The 17410-nt window shown below is 39.9% G+C and overlaps 1 protein-coding gene across 1 annotated transcript in view; it reads right to left on the bottom strand.

The window, feature by feature from the left end:
• The window catches only part of DST (dystonin), a 312608-nt gene that overhangs the window by 183200 nt on the left and 111998 nt on the right, over positions 1-17410 (bottom strand). The window contains 3 exon segments of the mRNA XM_063330292.1: positions 5946-6038; positions 8518-8595; positions 11442-11531. Of these exon segments, the coding sequence (XP_063186362.1) occupies positions 5946-6038; positions 8518-8595; positions 11442-11531 (261 nt within the window).

Genomic DNA, 17410 nt, shown 5'->3' with positions numbered 1-17410 from the left:
GGATCTAAGATCTCTTCTCCCTCTTTTTTTTTTTTTTTTTTCCGGTTGCTGTTGTTTATGCAACACAGCAAAAGCAATGGAGCATTTAGCATAAACGAGACATGTCATTTCATGGCACTAAAACAGCATACCGGATAACCAGCAAGCGTTTTGTTGCACAGCCCAAGGGTCACATGCAGAATGGCAGAGAGATAAACACAAGCCAAAGAGAAAGTGAAAATTAAAGCACCACAAGATAGAGAACAAGGCAAAAAAATAAAGGCTTGCCAGCAAACAATATAACAAAGGTTACATTTGGAGCTGTTTGAGCTGTCCTGGAAACCACTGACCAAAACTGAAAGAGCTGTTCAGCTTTCAGGTGCCACTGAGGTACCAAAAGTTACAACCCTGAACAGGAGAGGTTTTACATCCAGTGAGATGGCTTACAAAAAGAGGAATTTGTTCCTTGTTGATGGTTTTATGAGATTAAGGACGAAGAGAATCAAAGGGATGATCTAACTGCTCGTAAATCTTATCCTCTAACAGATAGCGCATTATTTGTAGAGATAAAGTCTAAACATGACGCTGCAATGAGCCTTAATGCCTCTCATCCTTGCTGTGATTCAGGTGAATCCCAGAAATTCCAAGAACTCCACACGCATTTTCTTACCCGTGAGTTAGCAATTTTTATTTTTTTTAAAATTGCTGAAGAATTCAGGAAGAGATAACTAGGAGCTCAGTTGAGGAATAACACACAGGAAGAGTATACCCCATCATACACCGAATGACAGGTCTGCTGAACTGGCTAATGACTGGGAATTGCAGCTCCCAGGTGGAATACAGTTTACCCTACGACCACTTATAGTCAGAGATCAGACAACTGGCCACATAGCTCCATCTTTAAATCTTTGAGAAGATCAGACCTTGAACTGCTCTAGCTATTTTAAAGTAAAGGCAGATTAAACTTCAATCCTTGGGCTCCAAGACCTACGGCTCTGGCAAGACCCAGAGGCAAGCTTCAGAGACAGCTGCTGCCAGCCAAGTGCTCCCAGCAGAAAGAGGTGCCAGGAGAATGGCGAGCGAAGGCCAGACCCAGCTCTCTCAGCTCCACACTGCCATCTCAGGAAAGACAGGAGGAAAGCAGGCAGCATGTCTCTTTTACGGTGACCCCATCACAGATTTAACAGCAGAGCAGTTGAAGCAGAGGAAGATGCAGGGGTCCCAGAACATCCCATTATTCCTCTGCCTACTGCATGTCATTTACTGGAATGGGCCACCACAGCTGAGCTGTCACCTCCTCTGGCCACCCTGTATGAAGGCCACAGTCTTCACGACCGATGTGAGACTGCTTCAAAATTAGTACCTGCATTGCAGGCTCTGAACACCTAAGTGTGGTAAAGGGTATCGGGAACTTGAGAAATGGCTGGGTAACTGTCCTTTATCTCAGCTGAGTCATCTACAAACAAATCCACCCTTCTTACCTTTTTGCCCAACATGAGTAAAAGTTTAACTGCTGATCTGCTGGACCAAATGAACAGTCTATAGACTGCTTCAGGGAAGAATGATAACGAATTTTGCTTGAAGGCTTACAGGGAGTCAGCAGGAAAAAAAAAAGAAAAAAGTATCTGCTGGCTGACAAGAGAAATGCGAAGGGGTTACATGTGCTCTAAGGAGGCTTGAGAGGAAGCAGCTGTCTGGCCAGAAGGGGCTGGATGGCACCGTAACATCTAAGCAAAAAAGTTACCAACCAGAGCCTCGAAAAGCAGCAACCTGCAAAGAGGCCTGACAGCAGGGAGCTGGGGGGAGTCTAAGGAAAAGTGTTTCACGGCAGTTTCCTGAGCTGCAAAATGATGACGAAACTGAAACAGAAAAAGTCTGCTGAATTATGACTTAGAAGCTCCAGAAATTTTTTAAGGTCTGAGTTCACAAAGGCCTAATTTTGGATGCCTGAAAGTTTAAAATTTCAGATTTTGCTTTGTTTTGGTGTGGTTTTTTCAACCAACTGCAAATTATTCTAAATATTTAACAGTTGTTAAATTAAAGAATGCTTGCAGTGGTTTGAAAATAAATGATCACCGATTTTCACAGAAATTATCTTACTAAAATTGTGGTTACTTACTGAGGCCAAATTCTGTTCCATTCTGTTCATCTCCAACTTCATCCGTGAAAATGTACTGGGTGTTGAAGGAGGAGTTCATTCAGGCATTAATTTGGATATTTATACATAGGGCCTATAATTATACCAAGTACTGTAATCTGATTTAGCATGTCCTACAGGTGCCAGGAAAATAACTTACAGTAGTTATTGCTTTATGAAAATGAATTTCTTTAAAAGCCACATATTATTAAAAGCATGTGAAATGCATACATTGGAAGCTTGGCTAAATCCTAATAACATACATGTCTCAGGGATTTTCAATACCCACAGGACAAATTATTTTCTAACATACTCAACCCAATAAACCACCGCATTTCCCATTCCATCTTTTCTATATCTTACATGTAATTACTTGGGACACAGAAGAATGTACAATTTCTGAACTCGTGCAGCTGCAGAAGTCAGTGGTATAACTCAGAACAACAGTTGTATTTATCTAATTATGGGTGCCAAGTTACAAAGCCATAACCGCCTCTAGACATAACTCAGATACAAGAGAAACATAATCCTCAAACGTGTACCATCTTTTATTTTTGTTCATCATGTATTTCCCCTAAATCATTCCTAAATTCATTCCGATACTCAGAAGGATTTTCTATTTTGAGGAAATGTTATCCTCCCAATAAGTGCCATGACTCAGAGAAACAAGAAGCCACAAACAACAACCAAAAAAATCCCTGGCATCCTGACTACCTTTCAGGCTGCAGTGAATACACTTAAATGATGGAGCAGAAGGCAGTAACATCACACACCAGACAGCCCCTTAAACTCACTGAGAAAATAACTACTTTGCAAATGCTAGGAAAATTTAAGGGGCAGCTCCAATTAAGCCACATCAATGTAGGTGTGTACATACATATGTTTACATGCTGGCTAGGTCTTGAAGAGCCCATTTTAACCAGTGGAGGCAAGATTTAAGTTCCCCAAATGTGAACTTCAAAAGCTCTTTGAGATATCCTGCTATATCCCAACCGGCCTCCAGCCGCAGGTCTAGAAGAGCATGGGTGTCTCATAGATCTGGTGTCTCATCAGAAAACTCCACATGCATATCCTGGATACTCTAGCACACCTCAGACATTACTCAAATGCCACCTGTCTTTAGGAAACTGAATTAAAAGCCCTGGAGATCCAGTTAGCAAAACCAATGGATCTCCAACAGCAATGTTTCACACCCTGAAGTAGAGACGTAAGAATAAAGTCAATTGACCATCTAGAACAATTGAAATACTTAAAACTAGCTGAGATACCTACATGGGGACAGAAGATACACCGCAGGGCCTAAGGAAATTTGCTTCCCACTACATATCCTACTGGATATGACGTGTCATCTCAAATCACACTAAGCACCTACGCTGGACAACTGAGTAAGTCAGTAGGTACTCTAGGCACCTACTGCAAGTGATATGAATTGGTCCACCAGCCTTACCCACTGTATTGACTAGCCCTCCAGCCCTCAAATCTGTTGCTAAACATGTTTATCACCATTTAAGATGCAGTTTATCCTGCCTGATCTGTCTCCTCCCAGATGGTAGTGGGTTTCCCATAAGACCAATGCCATGTTTCTCATACTTACACAGGTGTCTCATAAATCTCCAACCACACAGATGTTTATGTTGTCAAACGGAGTGAGCCCCTAGTAGCCAGTTAGTTGATTCACTCTCTAGGCTATACTAGCTGTATAGACTAAACCTCTATCACTCAGATTATCAGATTATAAAGACAATTTATATGCTTAATGCATATGAACACAGCTCCTCATAAGCACCTGGATTTAGGTGTCTTAACTTCAAATTGAACCTCACTGTAACTTTCCCAATATCTATAGGATCACTCCATGCACAAAGTTATTGTCATGAAGCTTCATCCCTTTGTGAAGATTCTGCTGTTAGACTTTTCTGTTCAGAGGTTTCCCTCATTCAAAATGTAAGTGAAGCCAAAAAAAATTATGTGAGGTGTAAGTATGCACATTCTTCTGAACTTCCTTATACATTCTGAAGTCAAATCAGCCATGTGTGGGTGTCAATGATACCAAATTACCATATACTTCAAAAGAAGTGGTGTACAGGCAAATGCCAGGGTAGCACAGATTAGCAAAGAGGGTGTCTCTTACACCACCTTAGAAAGCCCTTCTGCATTCAGTGTAGGTAATACCAAAAAGACAGAAAATATTTTTCAATACATCCCATTCTTCAGTTATTTCTTATTAATTAATGAGGCTTAATATTTAGTCCAAGAACAACTATTCATTCTTAAATTATTTTAACACCGATTTTTTTAAGGGACTATTTTGAAAAAATAAAAGCAGACAGATCTGCAAGATCTGAATTGTATTGGTAAAGATTTAGTTGGCAGTTACTGGGGGTCAGGACAGAGCGAAGTAAGTGTGTTTCAGCTACAATTTAAAAGCTTCTACATATCTCATATGGAGCTGGCTACCTTACAGGGGAAAATCCTTGTCACACCAGCTTACCTAAATTAGTTAACTTTATATAAATGTTTTTCCTTCCCATCATTTCTTACAGCTATAACTAGTAATGCTAACTTTCATCACTTTTTGTAAGCACCCAAAATTGTGTCAGAAGTCCTGTACTTCAGCTAATGAGAAAAACTAACAATTTCATCCTGCAAAAACCTGTTCATCAGCTTCAGAAAGATAAAACATACATCAAGTAAAGGTTAATCTCCACTAACAGCTTCTATTAGTAAGTTTTTATTAATTTTTATTTCTTAAAATACAGCAACATTCAATCACTGCCTATTCTGTGGGTCACGCTTAAATATATTTAAGCCCAGCCTTATTCCTCTGTATAACCATGGGGGAGCAAAGACTGACATGACAGGGGGGAGCTGAGGGAACTTCAGGTCCTTACTAGTGGTGAGCAGTCAGTGACTTCTCCTTTACCCTGTGCGCTGGCCTGGGCTAAGCCATGCACTGTTCAGACCAGGGCCACACTGGTCTTCTGTTCCTCATGAGGATTTGCAGAAAGGCAAATTGGATCCCAGCAGCCTTTTTTGGTTTTGTTTTTTTTTTTAAGATTTTTTTTTTCCAGTCATAAATTCAGTGCAGGATATTCTTAAGTGAACCACGCTTTTTCTGTGTGATCATGTAATTTTTTGATCATTTAAAATGCCTGCACAGCAGGGAGTTTATCGCTCACAATGCTGCAGTCACTAAACGGGAATTATCTGTCATCTGAATTACATCATCTACAGCCATGGCCATTGTGAAAGGCTCATTTTGAGGAGCAATTTAACACCACACACTGTAAAGCTGCATTATACTGTACACAATCCCGCCAGTGTACAACAACCAGAGTGCCACCTAGCGTGACCCGCGTTACCATCGCTGGGGCTAAAAACAAATGCTGCAGTGTTGAGGACTGCTCGAAAAGGCTGAGAGTAGTGCTTGCCAACGCACTCGTATCAGCAGAGAAATTCAGATCCAGAACGAAAAAACACTTAAAACTTTTTAATATATTTTAATACTCATCAAAAGAAGTCTGCAGAATAAAACAAGATCGGTTTGTCCAAAAGCTGAAAGGAATACATCAACTATTGTCTTTAATGATACTCAAAACCCAAGCTATTTTCTCTTGCTCCACAGACAGGAAATGAGCAAATAAACGACACCTTCAGGTTCAGTTTACATCATGAGATAACATACATCATTAAAACCTTCAAATACACATTAGAGAAGAGATACAATCTATATTTTTTGCACATGGAGTCCCGCCTAAGTTGACACATTCATCATAACTGTACTCAAGAATCTGACTGAAAACACACTGTCAAAGAAAATTAGACTTACCTGAAAGTGCAAAATTATGGTCCATATCAACCCCAAAGTCAATTTGGGATTCCCATCTGTTATGTCATCATTTCTGATGTTAACCAGTTTCACCTTCCATAGTGGAAAGAAAATACAGAAAAAATTGAGATAAATATGCCACAAATACATACTGCATTACTCACCAAGCTTACTCTGTTGGGTTTTTTTAATTCTCAAAAGTAGAAAGGAATTGCATTTGGGCTGTAAGTGGCCCACCAGGAACTGCCCTCTCCCACCCACACTGAGCTGCGAAGATTCCTCAGCTGTCACTATGCCGAGAGATCTGCTCCTCGTGCCAAATACCCCTCACTTCAGTCCACGTCAGACGGGGAAGGTATGACAGAGCGGGTAAGGATAAAAAGACTATGATGATCTGTGTCTGTGGTTTATCCATCTCAGGGCAATGTTGAGACCTGTGAAACTATCACGCATAGCCTTTCTTCCTCCCCACGCTCTCCTGCGCCAAAGCAAGAACTCAGCAGCAGGAGAACCGGCCTGCTAATGGTCTGGCTTGATAAAATCAGGAATTTAGTATCACAGTTAAATAACCAGTAGCTTTATAATGACAACAATTATTATCACTTCTGCTCATTCACAGTGCTATAAACATGAAATGGTTAATAGGATTAAAACAAAGGCTGCGATTATTGCCCCTTCCGTAAACTCACATCCAGCGTAAGTTCAATAATTCTATTTTCTTTGTTGTATTTTATTATTACATTTAATTTCTCTATATGTATTATGTACCCATATAGCCTAGCAATTAAAGATGACTCAGCTAAAAGGCATTTTATGCTTATGTTAGTAAAGTTACACGCACATGCTTTTTAACATATACCCTGTTATCAACCAAACAAGCAAAGGCATGTCATCCTCTTGATCTGCAGACATAATCTTAACTATTAGGGGGAAAAAAAACCCCAAACCCAAACCAAAAACACTCTGTCTGGAAGAAAGAGTGTATTCCACAGTTCAAAAAAGAAATTAAAAACAAATTCAAATGTTTTCCTCTCACTGCATTATAAAAACTGTTTGTCTTTGGCAAAACTCTACAAGATAGTCAAATATGCCTTATCTTTGTTTTTTTCTTCGGTTTTTCGCAAGTCAAGCTTCAAAATTATCAATATACAGGATCTCTCTGCCTTACAGTCACAATAAAGCATTGCATTTGGAGGTTATCCAGCCAATCTGAGCAAGTTACCTCCTAAATACAGTTTAGAAACACATAACAGGAGGCTGAAACTTTAATCAAATCCAAGTCCTGCCGGCAACTTGCCAAGAAGACCAAAGCCCTACAAGCATTTGGGGTGCAGCAGAATACAGCCATCTTCTCAAAACTGCGAGGCTAAAGGGAGCACAAAAATCCTCCGATCACAACCAACGGCTGCGTGATGGAGACTTGCAATTCCCAATGACACACGCATGTTCATAAACATGAGGATGACCTGATCCTACATCTCCTACATTTTAATACGCATGGTCTGTCGTGCATAAATAAAGCACGGTGCAGCATAAAAACGCCATTGTGACTATCATTTCAAGTAGCCATTCATTTACTTCGTAGTGTATTGGTTCAATGGCTCACTTAGGTTAACAGGAAAAGTTTGCTTTGAACTCAGTGAAGCAGGACTGAGTTCTCAGTGCACATACATCATTCAGTGACCCGTAAGATAGTTTACAATTTTACTCAAAATACAAAAAGACATCTGTTTGTATAACCATATTAAGTAACTGTCTATGGTTTGCTACCTCATATTTTTTGAAACCTTTTAAGTAGCAAATAAAATTTAAAATAATTTAAAAAAAACCCCAAACAACAACTAATCAGAAAGCAGATTTCCAGCGTCAACTCATTTGGATGGGAAGTACAGTTTTTCTTTCCATCCATGTTTTGGACATTTTTAATATTGCCATTTTACAAAGGGAGAAAACAAGAATCCTTTAAATGTATAAGAAATTTAAAAGCAGAAGGGAACTCACAGCAGCGAAAACTGACCAGTCGTGTGGGTTTCAAGTGTTTTGCTTACAGTTGATACAGGTGAAACTAAGCCTGAATCTTCCACAGCCCAGGTGACTCTGCTGCCTTTCTAGGGCACCAGTTTTGCTTTCATCAGGATCAAGGCTTGAGAAAGTTTTTCCAAAATAGATAGAATCAAAACAAGGAACTCCCACACAATGTTCTGATTTCTTTCAATCTGCATTTTGCGCTAAAAATCAGACTGTGAACAAAACTGCATACCAGCTAGAGTCTGGGCAGCATGAAAGATGGCAAAATCTACTATAAGCAACACCTGAGGATCCTACCCATAATTTTCTCCTCTCTAACATCATATACCGCATGGAGCGTGTTGATGTTACTGCTCAGAGAAGGCTGATGTAAAGTTACCTTTGTCACATCTCTCTTAACCACCTCGAGCACAAGATCAAGCCAGGGCTACACCAGCAGCGGTTACACACCACGCATAAAAGACCAAGCAGGACATATTTTTTATTTCCTAGCTACAGGTGAGGAAATTTTCATTAATGTTTTTTATTAAAATTTTCACCATACCTGGCGTTTTTTCAAATATTCAAGTGCAATTTGGACGTTCTGGAGTCTGTGAAAACGCATCCGACCTTTTTCTCGGGGCTAAAATTGGAAAACAATAGTTGTGAGGTTTTCTCATCAGGCAGAAGAACAAACAGTCCGATTTAAAAGATACCATGTAAAACATTTGAAACACTACAGTTTTAATGAAGCAGATACCTTTGGTGGAAAAGTGTGCTTTAACAATTTTATTTTATTTTTTAAACTGTAGTTTGACATTTTTTAGTACAGTGGATGGCAAGAGAGATCAGTGGTCCCAAACTGCAACTTCGATCCATGCATGATAGCTGTTTCCCTGTAAAGTACTATTTAGGCCAAGAGGGCTAAAAAAAGCCCAACATGAATCTACCTACAGAAACCAAACTGCAATATATTATTAAAAAAGATTTACAGTACATTATGCAAAGCAAATTATGAGTAATGTCATGGATCTTTATGCTCTGGTTGCTCTGGTAAACTCTGTGATGGAAAAGCTTCCCTCTGTATGCACCTTTATGATTTAATGTTTATTTATGGTATGACTGCATAATCATTATGATATCAATACCTTCCTCCAAACAGAATACTACAACATATACAGCCCTAGAGTGCAAATTTAAACTCTTGACTTGGGTAGAACATTACAAAGCGTGAAAAAACCCAAACAAGTCACTCTTCTCAAAGCAAGGTCAAAACTAGCAAGAAGAAACTGCAAAATAAGCATGAATGGTGTGTTATTGGAAACATGGCAAAACTGCATGCAGTTAGTGTAAAATCAGCAAGAAGAAGAACCACACAGAAAAAGCATACTTTACTTAGCTGTCACAGATCAGCAATGGGAAAGCAGTTAAATTTACATCATCATCATCATATCCAAATCCTTCTATTCTTCTTCCTTATTTCAGATTTTTCACAAACTTTCACAGCATTGAACTGAAGCGAACTATAATTGCCGGGGATCAGCCATGAACATGAGTATTTCCTCAGACAATCACTGCGAAACACACGGGTAAACCCAAGCCTGCCTTAACTAGTTGCCTTTTTTTTCCCCCCTGTGGAGTATCAGATGCTTGCCAGAAGGAAACACGGGAAAATGAAGCTGAATAAGAAGCATAAACTAAAACACAAAGAATTTTAATTTCCATTATAGAACCTTTGATTTAGCCCCTTGTTTTTCACACCGATAGCCCAGGATCAAGCCCTGCAGCCCTTGCTACTGAGTAGCTTCCCTGGATGGAATGAAGAACTGCAGATACTGGAACTTGGTTTTCCACAACAAAGAGGGTATAATAAAGCCCGAACTAGATAGTTAGGTAGAGCATCTCAGAGGGGAAATATTTTTTTCCATGTACAGCTAAAATGCAGCATTTTGAGTTATGTTATGCCCCAGAAAAAAAAGCGGACAAATTCCACTGAAATGGACAACTGCAGCGCAACACACAGGGAGCCAAGAAGACACTCGAGCCCTATGACAGCGAGTTGCTTTAGCAAATGCTAACAATGCGAGGTCTACAAAGGCATGATACAGCTCACTTGGACTAACAAGCACTCAGTATTTTACACTTTATAAGTAGATATTTCCCTTCTGGATGGTTAAAATACGGTGAAACGATAATTCAGCATTTGTTGCGAGAAAGATAAATCCTGCAAACAAACCATATCCTTAGTGGCCACTACTCAGAGCTGTCACTTAACTTCTACTTTGACTACCTCCTTTGATAAAAATAACTATTAAATTTTATAAATTCTAACAAATAGATCTGTGCACCTGAATTACCTTATTTTAAAATATTATCCAGTATTACGTCAAATACACCACGGGTGCAGTAGACTGGTGCTTCTAGTTAAGACAAATCAATTTTTTGCCATTGACTTCACTAAGGAGAACCTTCAAGCCTTTGTCTAAACGACTTGTATATGAGCAACACTGTTTGCACATAAAAAAAATAATCTTGGTTTAATGGAATTATGGTATTTCCTTATTTATTATTTAAAATTATTAATTTATAACATCTTGATAATGTTGCCCAGTACACATTTGTGCCGTGGTTTTGTACAGTTTGACGAAAAAAACCCAAATAGAAATGAACATTTGTGTTTTAGCTGTTTGCAAAAAGGCTGAATAAAAATTTGTCTTTACCATACCTCCATCATAAAACAACGTGAGTTCTTTTGTCCTTTCTACAGCACACTACTGCAGCACACCAAACTAAGAATTCACATCAGCAGACACCACACTTCAAACACTACATTAGTACAGTTATGGGGGTCGGCACCTACCCCCTTATCCTCATCCTCCACATCCTCATGCTGTTCATTTGCGCATGCTTCTGTTGAACTCACCAACCGTAAGGTCTTCAAAAAATCTCGCTCTCTTGGCTAATGAATATAATAGACAGGAGACAGGACAGCAAAGACACAAGACAGACCACAAATGAAAAGAAGAGCATGAAAAGAAGAACATAATGAAGAGAACAAATACCAAGCAAGGGAAGTAATGCTCACAAAGAAAGGAAATGACACCTGAGGAGTGTGTTAGACAATTTCAGGGACATTTTATCCTTGCTATTTGTAAGTTACTCCCTTTAATGCGAAGGGATATTAAGCATCCAATACTTGTTAAAAGAAAAATTGTAAAGAAAAGGGAAAAACAGAAAAAATAGCGCATTACCCTATTAAGAAAGGAAGTCTCACTGACCACGAGAAATGAAGAGAACAGATTACGTGCCCCCAGAGAATTCACAGTGTAATATTTTACTAACAGAAATACAACTTATGTCTTTGGTATCAAGTTACAGATTATGGACAATATCAAAGAAACCTCCAGCAGTCAATACCAAAGAGCTAACAAACAGAGCAAATGTATATATAACAAACTGGAACTGATGCATTCTGATCTAAAAGCTTACCAAGGTGTCTCCAGAAAGGACTTCTAAAAGCGAGATCAAGTTATGTCCATCTCTTAGGTCTTCATATAGGTCTTTTACATGCTTTCGAACCTGCACAGATAAATGCAAAAATTAAATATAAGATTCCCATTTATACCTGAGAATTCACACTCCTATTCACACATATCTTTTGATATACAGATAAACCTCAGTTATACCCCACCATGGCTTTTCAAATTCATTCACTTTCATGACAAATTTACAAACAGAAATTAATTGTAACAGGCAAAATTCACATCTATGTCTGCACTTGCACAGTTCCACTGCATTTTATTTCATTTTACTGAAAAGGACAAGAAAAACAGTAAGAAGTTATGGGTAATGAATGCACATGTCAACAAAAAAAATAATCAGTAACTGACAAGTCAAATGATACCAGATATCCACCTATTTTGACCTAAATAAGCTAGATCCAATGAATTGTAAAAAAACACACACGACATACATATTACCCTCAGCATGCATGCTCCCTGGAGTCAGGCCAAAAGTTAACGCATTTTCTGGACTTGTTACTAATCAAAGCATACCATTCACCAATAGACAACATGTTTTGTCCCCTCAGATTTCCCAGTACTCAGTGAGTTCTCCCAAAGGCTCACACATCCACTTTATAGACCATACCAAAGAAATATGACATCAGGTTGGCCTAGTGAAGCCAAGGACACGCACAGCCTTTCGCACCAGCCATGCCAGTGGCAGAAGAAGTTAATGTTCCCTACAGCTCAGCAACACTCTACCACCAGTCACCAACCCAACTGATCCCCTTCTGTGGTGCCCCCAGTAAATGGTCAGCCTCATGTAACCAAGCTGGGTTGAGAAGGGTTGATAACCAGCAAACCCTGTGAGGCCAACCACGAGCGAGGGAGCAGATGTAACGAGGAGACAGCCGAACACCCTCACTTTTCTGACAGGCACAACAAAGCAGGGAGATGTCCATCCACTGGCCAGCTTCTTGTTTCTTAGCATTAGCGTAAGTATAACTTTATCTGAAATTTCTTTAACAATTTCAGCTGGCTGCTCTTTAAACATGAAACAATGGACCTCATTTCTCAGAAGCAGAAACATTTGACATTGCCAGCCAGGGCAGAGGTTGATGGCCTTCCAGCTACAGTTTAATGCCAGTTTCCTGGCCTTCCCCATTGAGGCACCAAATCAGAAACTTCCTGAGCCTACAGAGACTAAAATATGACATCAGAAATTTCTTCTGAAGTCACCACCTCTGCTAGAGATGAACTGTACTTCCAATATGAAATCTATGGGACACTCCTCTGACAGCCAACATTTCTCTGTGTATGATGAGGGAAGCAGGAATCGACCCAGATCTTCAACTTTATACAACAGCTCTGTTTACCTGACTTTCAAGGGAATTTCTAGATCCGTCCTGTTTAATAAATAACTGTCTCCATACTGGTAATTAGCTTCATAAATGCTTTTTGTTCAGGTTTTCTTACATCAACTTTTAAACACGAAATTACCCTGCAATCTGTTTCCACAAAGAGCATTATCTTAATTGAGAATAATATCAGAGGGTATTTATGCTCGTGCTGAAGACTAGCCATAACAAGTAATCCAGAAGACTATTCCATAAGGAATTACAACTGATAATATTTTCCAAAATATTTATACAGACTCTGCATACACAGTCAAGTTACACAGCAGTACTCTTATACATAGCTTTACACACTCACACACATACACAAAATAACATAACTTAAAAAAAAATCCTGTAAACAATTAATTTAAAGAAATTTCTAAGAGAAAAACTCTCTGGTAATACTCAAGTACTGTTAAGATGAACAGAGAAACAGAACAGATGTTCTCCTACTATATCTGTGGTGAAAAGAAAGAAATGGGAAGCTGCGTAGATACCATTGAAATTCCTGATAAGATATTTGATTATGATAAATTCTTAAAAGATAAAAAAGCACAATGGTCTTTAATTTTTAACCCAAAACAACTGTGAGTTTTTATTTTCCTATTCAAAGAACTATGCCAAACTGAGTACTAAACTCTTTCCAAAAAAAGCAGGCAAGTTTTCTTTACAATAAAACCCTGTGAGAGGGCTCCCCCCTCCTGCCTGCCCCGCCAACCAGGACGTGCCACTCTCCACTGCCCTCAGGAAAGCAGAATCCCAAACCAGAGCAGATCCACAGCACAGGCTGGTGGCCAGAGGCATGGGAGGACATCAGGTTAAGGACAGAGGAAGGCAGCGTACATCTGAAAGACTGCACCTGCACAACTGAAGAACTACCTGTGCAGCACCAAGTCAATGCCCACGCTCTTTTCAACATAGAACTCATGGGAGTTGCCCAATGTGCAGGTATCTGAATTGTGGGATGAGAAAATACTACCATTTCTAATCCATCTGCTTTTATTTTCCATTAAATGCAGGATAATTTTGTTATCCTGCCAGTCTGTCTCTCACAACACACATTCGTTGACCTTCTATTTGTTTCTTATACTCTGAGGTTTCCAAAGTATTAGAGAGAGAACCATCTTCCCCGATTTATCTTTCTAGAAATCACAGATGCTTCAGAGATGAACTCATACTGTGTATGAAGAAAGTGGCATACAGCTGTCAAAACAGGAAAACCAGCAGTACACCTTAGACGTCTGTCTTAGTTCTGCCATTGGCTGACAATTACTGTGAGGATTAATTATTTAGAACATACTATGTTGGTATGCTGGTGTAGGACAACATAATAAGGAATTTCTTCCAATACTTTGAGCAGCAGATGTGCACCTAAAAAGATATATTTGTGCAACTGGTGTGCAGCAAGCATGTTCACTCAAAGCAGCAGATCGCTTATTTTAAAAGAGCATCTTGTGCTTCTCAAGAGATCCTACACTGCCACTTGAGGAAAAGCTTGCAAAATCATCTCTTTTATACTGAGATGCAAAATATACCTGAGCAAAGTCTTGTCTCTCAACTTACATAATGAATTCATAGATCTTTAAACTCCAAAGAAATAAATAATCCTATTTCATTGCTGCTTTGCTGCCACATTCAGCCTTCTTCATAACACATAGTACCACGAGTACTAGATAGAGATGGGGGTCCTGGATGGATCTGTGGGATCTGCTGAGCTTCATGGCATTTCATAACAGTTCTTGAGGCTTTTCAATAAAATCGCAGAATTGTCAGCTCTACATTTTGCAAGGTCCATGTGCAAAGTAGGTTACATGCCGCCTTGGGCAACTTTTTGCAATATACCCACGTGAATGAGGCAGATGGGATAATTTGGGTATGAGAAGAGATTCTTTAAGGAAGACGTGGGAGATACTGAGTGGCTGAGGAGCATCTGACAAAACTTAAACAAGAGAAGTAAAATGGCTTCATTAGTCAAAAGGAGACTGTGAGAATTTAAGGCACTGCTTCAGAAGTGATTCATCTTCTGATCTTCATCTTCTGGCATGTATACTATGATGTTTGTGGTAAGAAAAGCTCCATCCCCCTTGATACAAGCATGAGATATTTTCATACCATACTTCCCCAGTAAGCTTACGTTTTGCAGTCTAGTGCCTTGGGGAACCTGTACTACCACTAGAAAAAAGCAGCTTTCAAAACTGTAGCAGTCACAGAGCTGCTTGTCCCCAGACCACAGCATGTTAAGGCACTTGACAAATGAAGACCGTGAAGATGGCTGCCGCCTCCAAAAGCCAGCAATCTAATACCCCGCATAACTCGCATAGCTTTATCATACCGTTCAGCTGACACATCTGGTTGTCCTTACAATCAAGTTGCTATCAGTTCTAACCGATAAAGACCCCGGCCCACCAGGCTTGGCTTCCTCCTCCATGTCTGGCATCACAGCTAATCTGTCACCACTGCCTTCAAGTCTGCCTGGTTCTCGTTTCCACTGAGGGAGAACGAAGGCATGATTCAGCCGCTTGGGAACACACCTATAGGGCTGTTCTGTGTTTATGTTTAGGGGGTATGCCACTCGGTCTCCACCTGCTTCTCCAGAAGGACTAAGGTTTGCCCAAGTCCTGCTGGCCAGTCCTCCACAGATGTCTGTCCTGAATACCCTTACGCATCTCAAACAGCCCTAGATGTCCATACTTAGGGAACTAAATCTGCACATAGTGATCTCTATTTTTGCCATGGGTCACAGCAAAGAACAAGCCATCTTCCACAGCAAGCCTGTTTCTTACAATTTTTCTTGATATTATTAGTTGTGTTGTGCTGATACTGGAACAAAAACTATAGTTTTACACAATAAAACCACAGGTTGCTTATGCTTATATGGGTGAAAGGGGAAGGACTGTCCTTTATGCTTCTGCAAGCAAAACCAGCTTGGTCTTGAAAAGGATGGAGAGAAGATGCACGGGCTGGGGCACAGTAGGAAGGTCACTCTCTCTAACAGTGCCACACCTCTACTTTTTAGTAGGCCCTGTTGCAATAGGCCAAGGGCTAATGGTTTTAAACTAAAAGAAGGCAGATTTAGATTAGATATAAGGAAGAAATTTTTTACAATGAGAGTGGTGAAACACTGGAACAGGTTGCCCAGAGAAGTTGTGGAGGCACCATCCCTGGAAACATTCAAGGTCAGGTTGGACGGGGCTCTGAGCAACCTGATCTAGTTGAAGATGTCCCTGTTCACTGCAGGGGGGTTGGACCAGATGACCTTTAAAGGTCCCTTTAACCCAAAGCATTCTATGTTTCTATGATGATTCCATGAAAACACAGAAGAATGACACCCTTTTTCTTATTCAGAAGTAAATGTGGAAGGAAAATAGGGTTGTGGCCCTTCCTGTGTATACAGCGGGTGGACACCCAGACCAGACACACATGGGCAGACCTCACAGACATGCATATTAGGATACAGCGTGTTCCAGACCAGCACCTAAAATGCAAGGGACCACATTCTCATCTGAAATAGCATAGGAAGTACCAGAAACAAACATTAATGTGCTGCAGAATCTAGAGCTGAGGCAAAAGAGGCAGGAGAGAGTACATAATCAGATCAGGCAGGAATAACTAGAAGTAACTCCCATGTACCGGAGGCCACCAGGAACTCCCTGAGGGAGGTGAAGCAACTGCCACAGCCCTGGCAGGCTGCAGAGCTTGGAAACAAGGCAGAGTTTTGTGCTCAAACTTGAAAATTATCCATTTTTACAGGGTGAAGAAAGCAGACTATTGTAATTGAGTATCTTTCTTAAGACATCAGAAGTCTCCCTACCTATAATTAAGCTAAACTGATCATTATGAGAACATGTTAAATTAGACCTTTTCTTACAGTTTCCAGAACAGGCAAAATTAGAAACAAATCTGAATCACGTTTGTTTTGAAAAACAGAAGTTCAGCTGACAAGCATTTATAAAATCAGTGTCATTCCCAGGCATTATCAAGAATTATAATGTTATGGCTCTAACAGAGGCTTTTCAGACCACATAGCCTGGGAAAGTCTTTTCAAGTACTGTTCTCCTCACCTCTGGAAGCAAAGTTAATTAAATGCCCAGCTCAGACATAAAGCATTACCACTTTTCCAAAGGAAAATGGGATAAGGCTCAAAAGTTAGAACTGTAAGGGGTGTGTTTGGAAAAAAAGGGTCAGGCCTTAATTACCACTGAGGTCACAGATAAGTCCAAACAACAGCTGGCACAAGGCCATTGCGAGTTTCACAATAAACTTCAAATTTATTCTTTAAAAATCTGACTCAGTGCCCAAGGAAAAAAGATCCCTTAAGACTCCCATTCACTTCAGCTACAGTAAAACGCTCTTCTCTGAGATAACAGACACAGATAGTTAAGAGCTCCTGTAATTACACTGTTCCACAGAAAATGCTATCAGCATCCAGACTGCTGCAAAACTGCTGTGGCCGCTGCATGAGGCCCTGACATCCTCATGAGTTTCCTTAATATTTCAGCTTCCTAAAAATGTACTTTAGCTTGCTTTTTAAAGGGCAAATTGTATTAAAAGCACTATT

The sequence above is a fragment of the Chroicocephalus ridibundus genome, chromosome 3 (genome assembly GCF_963924245.1).
Source record: "Chroicocephalus ridibundus chromosome 3, bChrRid1.1, whole genome shotgun sequence".
Lineage (NCBI taxonomy): Eukaryota > Metazoa > Chordata > Aves > Charadriiformes > Laridae > Chroicocephalus > Chroicocephalus ridibundus.
This window is presented reverse-complemented; position numbering and strand designations above follow the sequence as displayed.